This window comes from Anolis sagrei, chromosome 5 (genome assembly GCF_037176765.1).
Source record: "Anolis sagrei isolate rAnoSag1 chromosome 5, rAnoSag1.mat, whole genome shotgun sequence".
Lineage (NCBI taxonomy): Eukaryota > Metazoa > Chordata > Lepidosauria > Squamata > Dactyloidae > Anolis > Anolis sagrei.
The window spans coordinates 15,802,524-15,814,632 of NC_090025.1; the positions used below are offsets into that span (position 1 = coordinate 15,802,524).

A 12,109-nucleotide genomic window follows, 5' to 3' on the forward strand; every position below is an offset into this window, starting at 1 on the left:
TGCTAATTTGTTAATTAACAATAATGAACAACTACTGTTGTTGAACACTTCTGGCACTCCCTTCCTCTTTCTACTTTGTGAAGGAGGAGACATCTAATTCTGATGTGACTTCTAAGGAATGCAACCCACCCTTTCCAACACAATACTAAAGGTTTGGGCTGTCAGAGCTTTTTCAAAAATGATTAATGAATTACAGCACTTTTGGCTCTGCTAATGAAATGTAGGCGAGTCACAATTGACTGAAGTCCCAATGCTTTCAGTTGGTTTACTGCAGGTGTTTATAACTCTGGATCCAACTACGCAGATTGGATTAGGGAATCAAACACATGATCCATTAAAATAAAAAAAACATCTTCCAGAACATTTCATGTTGTTAGGATGGTACTCATTGTTTATATTCTGATTTTTTTTAAAAACCAGTAAGTTGTATTGTCAAAGGCTTTCATGGTCAGAATCACTGGGTTGTTGTGTGTTTTCCAGGCTGTATGACCATGTTCCATACAGATCGGAAAATACACAACAACCCAACCAGCAAGTTCACTAAACAGAGAATAACCTTAGGGAATAACTTACCATAATGTTATTTAATGGGTTTAACCAAAGAAATTAAACCCAATCTATACCTAAAACCCATTTTCCTGCTTAGTTAAAACAGTCAATCTATTTGTGTTCTTTGTAGGATATTTACAGAGATCTCTATTTTTTTGCAAAAGGTTTTGTAACCAATAGGTGGAAGAGGGCATTAAGCTTCAATGCTTTATGATTTGATCATAGTGACCTATTAATGGGTTTAATCAAAGAAATTAAACCCAATCTATACCTAAAACCCATTTTTTCCTGCTTAAACAGTCAATCTATTGTGCAGAATATCAAAAGGAGATTTCGTTGCAAATTTTGTGTTCTTTGTAGGATATTTACAGAGATCTCTTTTTTTTTTGCAGAAGGTTTTGTAACCAATAGGTCACTAAGATCAAATCATAAAGCACTGAAGCTTAATGCCCCCTTACACAATTATAATGCTCAGTTATACGTGTATACGTTGTAGGTTACATCTAGCAAGAAAAATATTACAATATGCTGATCTTATAATATCAATTGGATTTTCTGAGGCCTGGAGTATATTAATGCAAGAGACAATGCAGTACTTGAAATGCTTTGATAAGTTTTTGTTATTATATTTCAAGTCTGTATGGTATAATGAAATGGAGAAGTAAAAATGTGTTTAAGGATAAGGAATGTGTTTAAGGTCATTTCCTTTAAAAATAATTGTTGCTATGTGGCAGATACTGGCAGAACACTGATTCGTGTTTGCATGTATGCATGTTACAAAGTGGTATTTTATTGATTCCAGCAAAATTTAAGCAAGAGAAATATTCAGCTCCTTTGTGACCATTATGTTTACATAGGTAGGATGAGACTGCCATGTTCTTACATTTCATTATAAAAGATAGTATTGGGAATCTCACATCAGAACAACATATTTTATGTGTGGCCAAGATCCAAAAATAACACATAAAACAGCTCTGTATTTAAACAAAAATATATGTTTGAGAACCACATTTGTGGGGCTGATCAGGGTAAATTGTAGGGGTGATAAGGAAATATGATGTGTATCCTCAGTTCTAGCATATCTTATCATATTTACTGTATTGTATTGTTATAAGTGTCTTATTTTAACTTACTACATAGTGTGCAATCAAGTCTTATTTAGCCTTGTTGTTTGGTTTGGTATTGTGATATGGCCTAAGGCCCAGTTTTATTGTGTTTTGGTGTATTGTTTATTGTTGTTGCTTTGTTGTCTAATATTGCTTTAATTATTTTTAATTTGCTTTAGGTTTTGTATTGTTATGTTGTGTATTGAGGCCTTGGCCTTTGTAAGCCGCATCGAGTCCTTCGGGAGATGCTAGAAGGGTACAAATAAAGATAATAATAATAATAATAATAATAATAATAATAATAATAGATACTGAATAAAGTTGGTGCATAAAGCTGTTTCATTTTACATACAGGAATATTCATTAAATGAGTTTTGGAATATCTGGATAGAGACGATCACAAAGCTTTTCTAGTTGACATGCTTTTAACAGAAGGAAGGAAGGAATCAGTATACAGGTGTATAGTATGTATAAAAATATAACAAATAAAAACCCATCCTAGCAAAGGATAAAACCCTTAAATATGCCATTTTAAAAAGTCCTATTGTCCCACTGTACTTTCAAAATTTGTTGAAAGACTCACACATGTTTATTTCTTCAAAACTGTCATTGTCTGGTGTTATTGAACTGAAGTCACTGTTACTCCAGAATTAAAGCTATAATCCCCAGTGTGTATTTTATGAAAATGCATCCAAAGAATAATACAAATGACTCACGATGTTATAAACATATAAATTTATTACATTTAATAGACTCTATTAAATTAATACTGCTTTGGTTCACTTACATTGGAAGCTCAGTGGACATGAAATTGTTAAAACGCTGTTGTGCTGCTATTTTACCAGGGGCTTTTTCAAAGAGATCTTAAATAATACTGTGCCGCGTTCAGCATTCAAATGTATGTATTTGAGCAATTATTTACCACATGAGTTATGTTTCAAATGAATAACAAATAAGGGTTTCATAAAATTACGAAGTCAATGCAATGGTAAACCCTGAGAAACATTCAGTATTGTTTTGCATAAAGGATGATTGCGATAAATAACCAAATAGGAATGTTTCATTTCTGGGAAATAGAAATTCACAAAATGGATCACTTTAAACACGGTCCTTCTCAAAGCTATAAATATATTGCCAATGTTTTCGATTTAAATATTCCTGTCTGAATTATTTTCTATACAGCGGTTTTATTGCAGCTTTTTTAAAAAAGGTAAGGAAGGAATATCCTTAAATGTGCTGTTTAACAAGTACATTTAATTTGATTTTTTTGTTTTTCTGAATATTTGTTTAAATTATTTGCTTTTCTAAATACTTAAGTTCAAATGCAACAAACATTCAGATATAGAATGTGAATTTATTTTGAATCCGTAAAGGACGATTGGATATCTTCACTCAAATCCTTAGCACCATTTCTCCAGACAAATTCAGAGTAGCAAATGAGAAGGAGCACATGATTTGCTTGTTACTGTAGGCAGCGAAAAAATCATTTTACAAAGACATAACCAATGGGTTCCAGTAACCGAAACATTTGCTTGTAAAGAAAATGTACATATTAGTATCTTGTACACATAATGGACAACCTTATCACATTCCTATCCTGCCTGGAAGGTCTGAAGATCTCGTCTTAAAGCTAAAAAAGTGTTTCCTAGAGGTTGCAGAAAGTGATTGTAAAGGCACCTTTTCCTGTTTTATGTGTATTGCTAACACCACATTCTACACATGCCGTAGCATCAGACAAATTTAAATAATTGGACAAGCGTGCATCCCCTGAGTTAGCCTGTGACATCCCTTCTCAGAACTCATGTGATGACAGCAGAAGGTGAGTCTATTGGCTGAAGCCAGCAGCTGGAGATGGAGGCAACCCCAGTCAAAGCATGCACCCAACGATACAAAACAGGGTTTACATGAAAGAGAAATGAGCTGTAGTACAACCGTAGGTACATGATTTAATCCATGTGAGCACAAAATGGGGGGTTGGCAATGCTACGGGTAGCTCAAATAATCTTGAGCCAATAAGATACACATGAGAGACATTGTGGTGGACATCTTGGTTTGGGAAGAACTGTAAATTTGGCCATCAACCAAGAAAAATTATTTTGCGTCCCTAGAGATTTCAATGAGAAGCAACAAAGGGGGATAATTAGACCGGCACGCATCCCCCTCGCTCTTTCCCGTCTTGCGCACATACATGCCCACCAAACGTGAAATGTTCGCCTTTTCCCCTCCAACGTGATGGTTGTTGAACTTATTTTTAGTGTCATTTGATAAGCTTCCTTGCTCGCAGAGAGACATCCCACTGACCCAGCCACTGGTCATTGTCTATACCGGTTCCCATCAAAGTAGGCGCACTTTGTCAGGTTTCGACTCGAATATCCATTTTGCATCTGAAGTACAGTATCGAAAGTGACTGGATCATTTGAGCCTTTTTCTTCAGCTGCTGCCTCCTTCCTCCCCCACAGTGTTTCCACTCACGCTAACATAATTTGGCACCGCCGACGTGACACAACGCTGGTTTTTCTAAAAAAATTATAATACATACTTTGTCAATGTTTTTTGATGGCCCGCACTCCTGTATATTTAATTTAGAAATGGAGAAAAAGAGGTCTCCTGATTTATCTCCCTCCTTCCTTCATCCTCCTCCTCTCCTATCTCTTTTTAAAATTAATTTTGGCCCCAATGTTCATTCTCCACCAAGGCATGGTACCCCCTCAAAAGCGGAGTAATGTGCATACAGTAATAGGTCATTCAATGTCAAAAGGCATAAAAAAAGATGAGCAAAACCTTCACAGGCTGCTGCTTGCTGTTGCCTTTAATTATATTAATTAAACTTTGAAATTCTCATGCAAAGAGAGTTGCTGGCTTGTGACGCTGAAGAGCCCTTGGAGATTTGGAGGGTGGGGGGAGATGGACCCTGAGATACCTGCTTTGTGGCAACTGCCTCTTCCCACCACATCGTAGTATTGTAACAATGCACAAGCCTAAAATTCATGTCTAGGAGGCATAATTTTTCATATATATACTACCGAGTGCCGAGCACAGAGGGGAGGGAGAGAAAAATATCAGCCACAGTGCCAAGGCCTTGAAGCATTGGTCCTTCAATCTCCATGCAAGATCTTTGGTTACAGGCTGTCTTCCTGTAGAATAACGCTCTATTAATTTTTCTTCCTGTCCTGGGTGCATAATGAAAGAAAGGTGTCTTCGGAAACGAAAGGGCAAAGCCTTGCTTGCCACCAATACCTTGAGGCACTGTGTCTACATTTTGTCATGCATGTGCATTGCTCAGTGTTAAAGTGACAAGATCTTCAGTCAGAAGGTTCCCGTAAGGCACAATCCGATGGGGGCGGTGGGCGGATGGGACTCGGAAGGATTTTGTGATATGACATCGCTGTAAGGCAATGAACTCTTACATTTTTCCAGGCCTGGTGGGAATTTCACTCTTCTGCCTGTGGCAAATACTTTCCTGCTTAAATAACACGTGCCGTCATCACATCCAAGAAACAATGCAGCTCCTGGTTGAGGCACATAAAGGCTCAAGTTATATGCAGTTCAGTTACAATAAAGACAATGAAAGCCAAGGCACTGGCAAATTGCTTGCAATTCCTATGCTTGATTTCTGGTGGGACTCTAGTCATGCTAAGCCAACGTGTCTTTGCATCACCATCGCAAATCATATAATACTGTAATGAATGCTGTATGAGGTTAAAAGCTTAAAAGAAAATGGCGGACAGAAGAGCTTTGTGTAGCAGCATTAGTTGACTTGTGCAGGAACCAAATGGAGAGATTGTCCATGCTGAAAGGCTGAAGTTCTGAGGACCTTCGTATAAGTGCTTCATTGTCTTCCTTTGGTTACAATACAAAAGTGATGGCTTTTCACTCCTTGATCTTCCTTTACTGAGACTGAACCCGGGTGAAGTTCATGCATCGACCCTAAAAAAACAGAAAATAATTCAATGGTTACGTTCTGTGATTGTAATAAGTAAGTACATCCTCACCGAAAAGTTAAATTGCCAAAATGATGCCTACAAACTAGTTGATTGTCAACAGGCATTAAGAAGCTATACTACTACTGGAACAGAAACCAAAGGTAACTGTTGTCTTTGAAATTAACAGGAATCCTATATTAGTCCCTAAAATGATACACAAAGAAAAAAAATATCAGAGTACATTGTCACTTTAAAAATTTCAATTTTAAGTGTGGCCTTAGTTTTCATTGATTAGTGTTCTCTGTTAGATGTAGGAAATGGACTCTAGCACACAAAACTTGCTGCCCTGATAAATTTATAGTCTTTAATGTGTCACACAACCAGCTACACCTCTGAAAACTAAGGCAAGAGAGACTTCTTAAAGTAGTTGTTTCTTATTATTAGTTTCCCACACAATTTTGAAACAATTCATTCATTAAGAACACCTACTGAAATCCTTTTGATGTCTTAAACCTGAATAAAAGATTACTCACACTGGCGTAAGGGACCTTTTGGACTGGGGTGTAACAGTGTCCAAGAAACAGCAGCAAAACCCATCATAGTCAGCTTGGGTGTTGACATATCAGGTTTTTTTTTCTCCTAACAGAAATAGGAGATAAAACCTACTTCCTCCATTATCCCAACACCCATAGCCTCTTCTCTTCTGCTACCACACCAGTGACTCTTCCTCTGTCATATAGCTATGTCAATAAATAGGATCTTGACCAATGTCTCTAAATGACACCAAGTTTTTACTGGAATAAGAGAAACTACCTCCACAAAGCACATCAGTATAGCAAGTGACTAATAATAGGATGCTGTCCAAGTTATAATTCGGGAGTCCAACATCTTGACTTTTGGATATCCAGACAGCGCATAGGTCCATCAACTGTACTATTCTGATTCCACTTTAGCTCCCATGGCAACATCTTTGGAAAGCCTGCTATGTGCCATTTATAGAGTGGAGTAATGCTTCTCCAAACTACAAGCCCCAGGATGTTTTAGGATGAAGCCATAAGCAAGCTGCTATAACTATGCAGTGTGAAAGGATCCCATGATGTTTTACTATGATTTTGGTTCTGAAGAATTAAAACAAAACACCCCCAAATAATAGCTGCTGTTGAGTTCATGTAATCATTGTCTATATCAATTTCATTTGATCCAAATATTACAAATCTCTTAGTTTCACACTCTTGGATGATGCAACTAGCTTGAATATTCAGTCAAATGATGAAGTAAGTCTAAAAAGGTGACATGAATGTGTCCTATAAAGAAAAATAATAATCTGAGACATTTGGCTACAATAGGCAAAACTGTCTGCTCTTATAGGTCTACAATCCCTCCCACCACATACAAGGCATCAACTCTAAACATATTTTTACCATGGTAAGCCAAATGCATAAGTCTCTTTAAACACATCTTCCAGAGTGGACAGATTAATGTAATCATGATTTGCATCATCACCCAGCAGAAGGCCTTGATTAAAATCAAGGGGATGAGCAGCTTGCTCAGCAGCAAAGGCCACATTGCGCATGCATCATGTGCTGAAGAAATGTAGCTGATTTACATATATTAGCAGCATACAATTAACATAATTTGCACATCACTTTCTGCAACATGGCTAGTGCCAACCTCCAGTCAGAACTGCTGCACTTTGTCTATGACTTAAAAAAAAAGACCCTAAAAAACTATTGCTCTAAGTTTTGTAGAAACTTTAAATTACTTTTTATCTAAACATAATAATATTGAAAGTCAATATTAAATACAATATGACATCCAAATTTAATTTTAATAGAGAAAAGATCTAACTCTCTCCACCACTTAGAAAGTCACAATTTTGGATCACAGCTTCAAAAATTCAGCTGGGAGATTTATAAAAGGCGATTTGCCTAAAATCTGGTAGTTTTCTAGCACTTATGGATGTGAACATACCATTTACACATGCACATCATTGCTTTATTTTCATATGAAGACGCGAATATTAGATCCTACCCTACATGATTAATTCATCTGGTTGAGCAAAGTATTTTTTTTTCAGTTGTGGATGAACAAGATCTTGCAAATGCTGAAAATTATTTATTGTTTATTTACTCTATTTATATCCTGCCTTTCTCTACCCCAAAGGGGACTCAAGGCAGCTTCACCAAGGGCAACTATTTTATGCCTTTAGACAACAGTCAATTCAAGTTCAACTGAAGTGGATTACCTAAGAAATGCTAATACTAGGACTAATATATTGTTAAACAATTGGAATTAATGTCTTGATACTGAACCATTAATAGTAAATAATAAAATAATCTGTTACATTATTGTCCCCCTAACTTCAGCGAATGTAGACTGTATTAAAAATGGCCTCCCTGATGAACTAATGGACTAAAATAACACAGTGAGAATTGTAGATCATGTCATATGGGATGTGCAATGTTAGGGATGTCCTTCATGAACCATCAGAACCTTACAGGCTGTCCTCCTACTCCATAAGCTTTTCAATTTGTCACACAGCATACATATGTGTTCATTCATTTCCACAGCCAACAACTATACAGCGCTTGGATGGAAATGCCCTCTTCCATTTTCACACGTTAACTGGGGGTGTATAACATTAAACTGAAATGAGTAGGGCTTTCCAAATTAGCAAATCAAATGTATCATGAATATTCAGCTATGAATACACATATGCTTGGTTCATATTTACTGGAAGCCAGAGAACCTAATCTAATCTGAAGTTTGATTCTGAATAGCATGTGCAGCAAGCGAAGGAGACTAAGTCCATGATAAACTCCTTCTGAGTTCTTTGGATTCTGAGTTGCCTGTGTTGCAGTGAAGGTTTGAAATTTGGCAGCGCTTGACGTTTACATGCGAATGCTGACAATCTCAGAATCCTGTCGAGGCCTCTAAAAAGCAGAGACCCCAAAGCTAATGTTGACAGTCCCCTAAATGTGATTGTCAGCATTCACTTGCGGATGTCATAAGAGTAGGGACAACACATATATGCCTCGTCTATTTTCAGGCATTCATAAAATTCATCTCAGACTGCCAGCATTTACAGGAAGCTGTAGACAGACACCAAATGGCAGACATTCAAAAATAATATACAGCTGTTCTTGTTAATAATAATACTAAAATAACACAACTTTGAATTTATGGAGAATCTATAATGGATGGCTATATCCAAGCACAATGGCAAATCGTGCCCATTGGCTAGAACTGTTCCTTGTAAACTCATAGCAGAACATCAGCCAATGGCTTGCAGACCAGCCATGGTCTATGGATCCCCCATTTTGAGAATCATTTATGTAGAATACTCCTTCCCCAATATTAGATATGCTCCTACAATTTTTTGTTTTCAAGTACATGTTGAAGACATGCTTATTTTTGCAAGTTTTCCTGGTGTAGTCCAGTCCAAGGTGTATTTTGCACAGATGGATAAGACAGATATGGTATATTGAAGATTGCATGTAATTTTGTGCATATATTCAATTTCATTTGAATTTGTAAGCCAATTTGATTCCCAGTTTTGCAGGAAAAGTGATCACTTTTGATAAAGAAGATGATTATTGTCTTTTCTACTCCATTTTGTAATTTCCAGATGCATGTCTATTTATGCATTCTCAACTTTTATCCTTCTTCTCTCTATTGATGGGCTTGTGGATGAAAGACATTATCAAAATGTGCATAGAGGTGGCTGTTGAGCCCATTCAGCAGAAAACAGAATGCTGGAAAACATGATGAAAAGTGCTAATTAATTTTGAAGGTAGGGGTTAGCATATCACCATGGATGTAACAGCAAAGAATCCATGCCAGCACAGTAAAGAACAAGTTGCATGTGTAGGTAATATAATGTGACAAGGTGTGCATCTCTCTAATGCATGCATGCAGAGGGCACATTAAAAGTTGCCACATACAGGCAAAGCTACTTTGGTAAATATATTTCACCAAATATTATCCAGAATTCATTGTTTCAGGTTTTGTTGGCCATAAGCATATGAAACACGAGGCATCCAAAACTCAATATGTGATATTTGATAGAAACTTGCTGACATCTCCCACTTTCTTTAAAAGAAGACTAACGAAGCATAGTAAGGATCAATTTAGTCTAACATTCTCTTTCCTATGATATGAGGCAGCTACAGCACAAGCCTATCATCTCTTATGTGATGATAACGATGAAGTGGATAATATATAAACAAAAATATTACTATGCTCTGGTTGAGTAGCACAGACCCTCAATTTTACAGGCCTATGTTATAATAAGGCATGGAAATAGGACACTACCCAACCTGGAGAAGAATTCTAGAGAACTCAAAAACTCATTTTTCCATGTAATGTTAGTTGGTTGTAATAATGTTACTATCAAATTGTTGGTTTTTAGAAGGTTAGTAACTTTGGTAAATTCTGGTAATATTGTTTTGTTTTAAATGAAGTTTTTAATTTCCTTTTTGATATCCCATTTTGTAATTTTCTCTCCAGAGAGATTCAACTAGTGATGCTTTTCTTCCATTACTCGTCCAATAGATTAGATTTTGTTTGCTTTCTCTGATCTTTCTGCTGAAGTCTACCCTATGTAAACTGATTAGTCAACTAGTCAAAACTACTCTTTTGAATAAGTAAATAGTTTTAACAAATGGATAGATCATCATATCTGAAATCTAGCTTCTGCAGAAAAATACATGAGAAGATGGGAGTTACCATCCCATCTACATTACCACTATCAGTCAATGTGGTAGCTTAGTGTTACATCCATGCCCTTGTACCCAATTAAACAATCAATACATCCAATTTGAATTCAGATGTATTATGCCTTGTAAATCATTGGGTCATAAACCTTAACTAGACCAACATGCACTTGGTATAAAATTGAACTAAATTAGTGTCTTAGGGCTACAGTAATTAAAACATGAGTTATGCAAGCATCCCATGATGGTCTTGTGAGCAATCAGAAAATATCCTAGAAGAGTCAAATATGCTTCTCAAAAGATACCTCTTCTCTGGGGTCTTAAAACATGTCATTAGAAAACATTCTTTTACAAATGCATAGAAGGCAAAAAAGACAAAATAATACACTTCATTTGATGTTTTTCACAACCTTTTGATTTAGAAATTTGTTGTAAACAAAAGAGCATTGTTTACACCAAATCTTAAAATTTGGAAACACCTCAAAACTTGTGCCAAAGTTTTGCAATTGTTTTGAAATGTTTTACAACAAAAAAAACCCTGTGTTTGGAACAGCTCCAAAAGGCAGATACAGACACCTCAACTCAGGGTTGAGATGAGATCAGAGCTTGGAAAGCTTATATTATCAGAGTTTATTTTCAGCTGACAACTCTGAGAATTATTGTAACAATGATGATGGTAGTAGTAGTAATAGTAGTAGTAATATGGGACTTTTGCGTGGTGTGGTGTAGACCTTGCAAACATACAGTGCTGTCTTATACAATTTTGCACAGAAGAAAGTCTCACTAAGCTCAATGCAAGCTAAGAGTCAAACCAGAGCATCTGAAGTGCAATATTCATGAACAAGATTACTTGCAACTGTTTCTCTCAAGTCTGCTAACAATACCACATTTCCGGATCCAAAGTTTTTCAGTACAGTTGAGCTATAAAGCACAAGGTGTTGAAAGCATTACAAAAACCTGTTGTTGGTTTTTAAGATTTAGTAGCCAACGTTTCCGCCTAGATGTGTTACATTTAGAAACTGACATCACCAACCCACTCCTGAACTTAAGTATGTGTCATTTTTTCCAGCCTTGGAGGTGTTAACATTCTAGAAGCATTAACATTCCCCCTGCTCCTTGGCTGGCTACATACACAGGATGTATTTCACTGCTATAACTGTGTGAATATTGGGTTTGCCTCATAAATATCCACAGACACCTGCAGTTCCATTTAAATGAATGCTCTCTCTCTCTCTCTCTCTCTCTCTCTCTCTATATATATATATATATACTAGCATGCGTGTGTGTTTAAACACAGGGAGTGGATTTATATATTTACTTTGGAACAGGATTAATAAACGGCAACACTCTAAGTGACTTTGAAACATGCCCAAAGTTTTGAATGGATACTTCCTCATACACATCCTCTGGCTGACAAAATTCTCTTGAGTATAAAAAGGCCTAGGCATCCGTTTTGTGTCTTTAAGAGTTGAGTTGTGCCGTAAATAGTCAGTAAATATCTCCAGAATTTGGAAAGATTGGGAGATGGGCTGGAACTACAAAGTTCGGATTCCCCAAGCCAACATGGTAAGGGGCTCTGCTGGCTAAGGATGCTATTACAATGGAATCTCGCTTATCCAACCTTTGCTCATCCAATGTTCTGTATTATCCAACGCTGTCTACCTCCTGCCCGGATCCACAGCTGTTTCAATATATCACGATGTTTTGGTGATAAATTTGTAAATACAGTAATTACTACATAATGTTACTATGTATTGAACTGTTTTTTTCTATTGATTTGTAAAACACAATGTTTTGGTGCTTGTTTTATAAAACT

At 36.5% G+C, this 12,109-nt stretch overlaps 1 protein-coding gene across 3 annotated transcripts in view; it reads right to left on the reverse strand.

Annotated features, from left to right (window-relative positions):
• Nucleotides 1–2,375: 2,375 nt before the first annotated feature.
• The window catches only part of ANTXR2 (ANTXR cell adhesion molecule 2), a 164,533-nt gene continuing 154,799 nt past the window's right edge, over nucleotides 2,376–12,109 (reverse strand). For all 3 annotated transcript variants that reach the window (XM_060779346.2, XM_060779345.2, XM_060779348.2), the window contains one exon: nucleotides 2,376–5,582. In XM_060779346.2, the coding sequence (XP_060635329.2) occupies nucleotides 5,544–5,582 (39 nt within the window). In that variant the 3' untranslated portion in view covers nucleotides 2,376–5,543. The remainder of the gene's footprint in view (nucleotides 5,583–12,109) is intronic.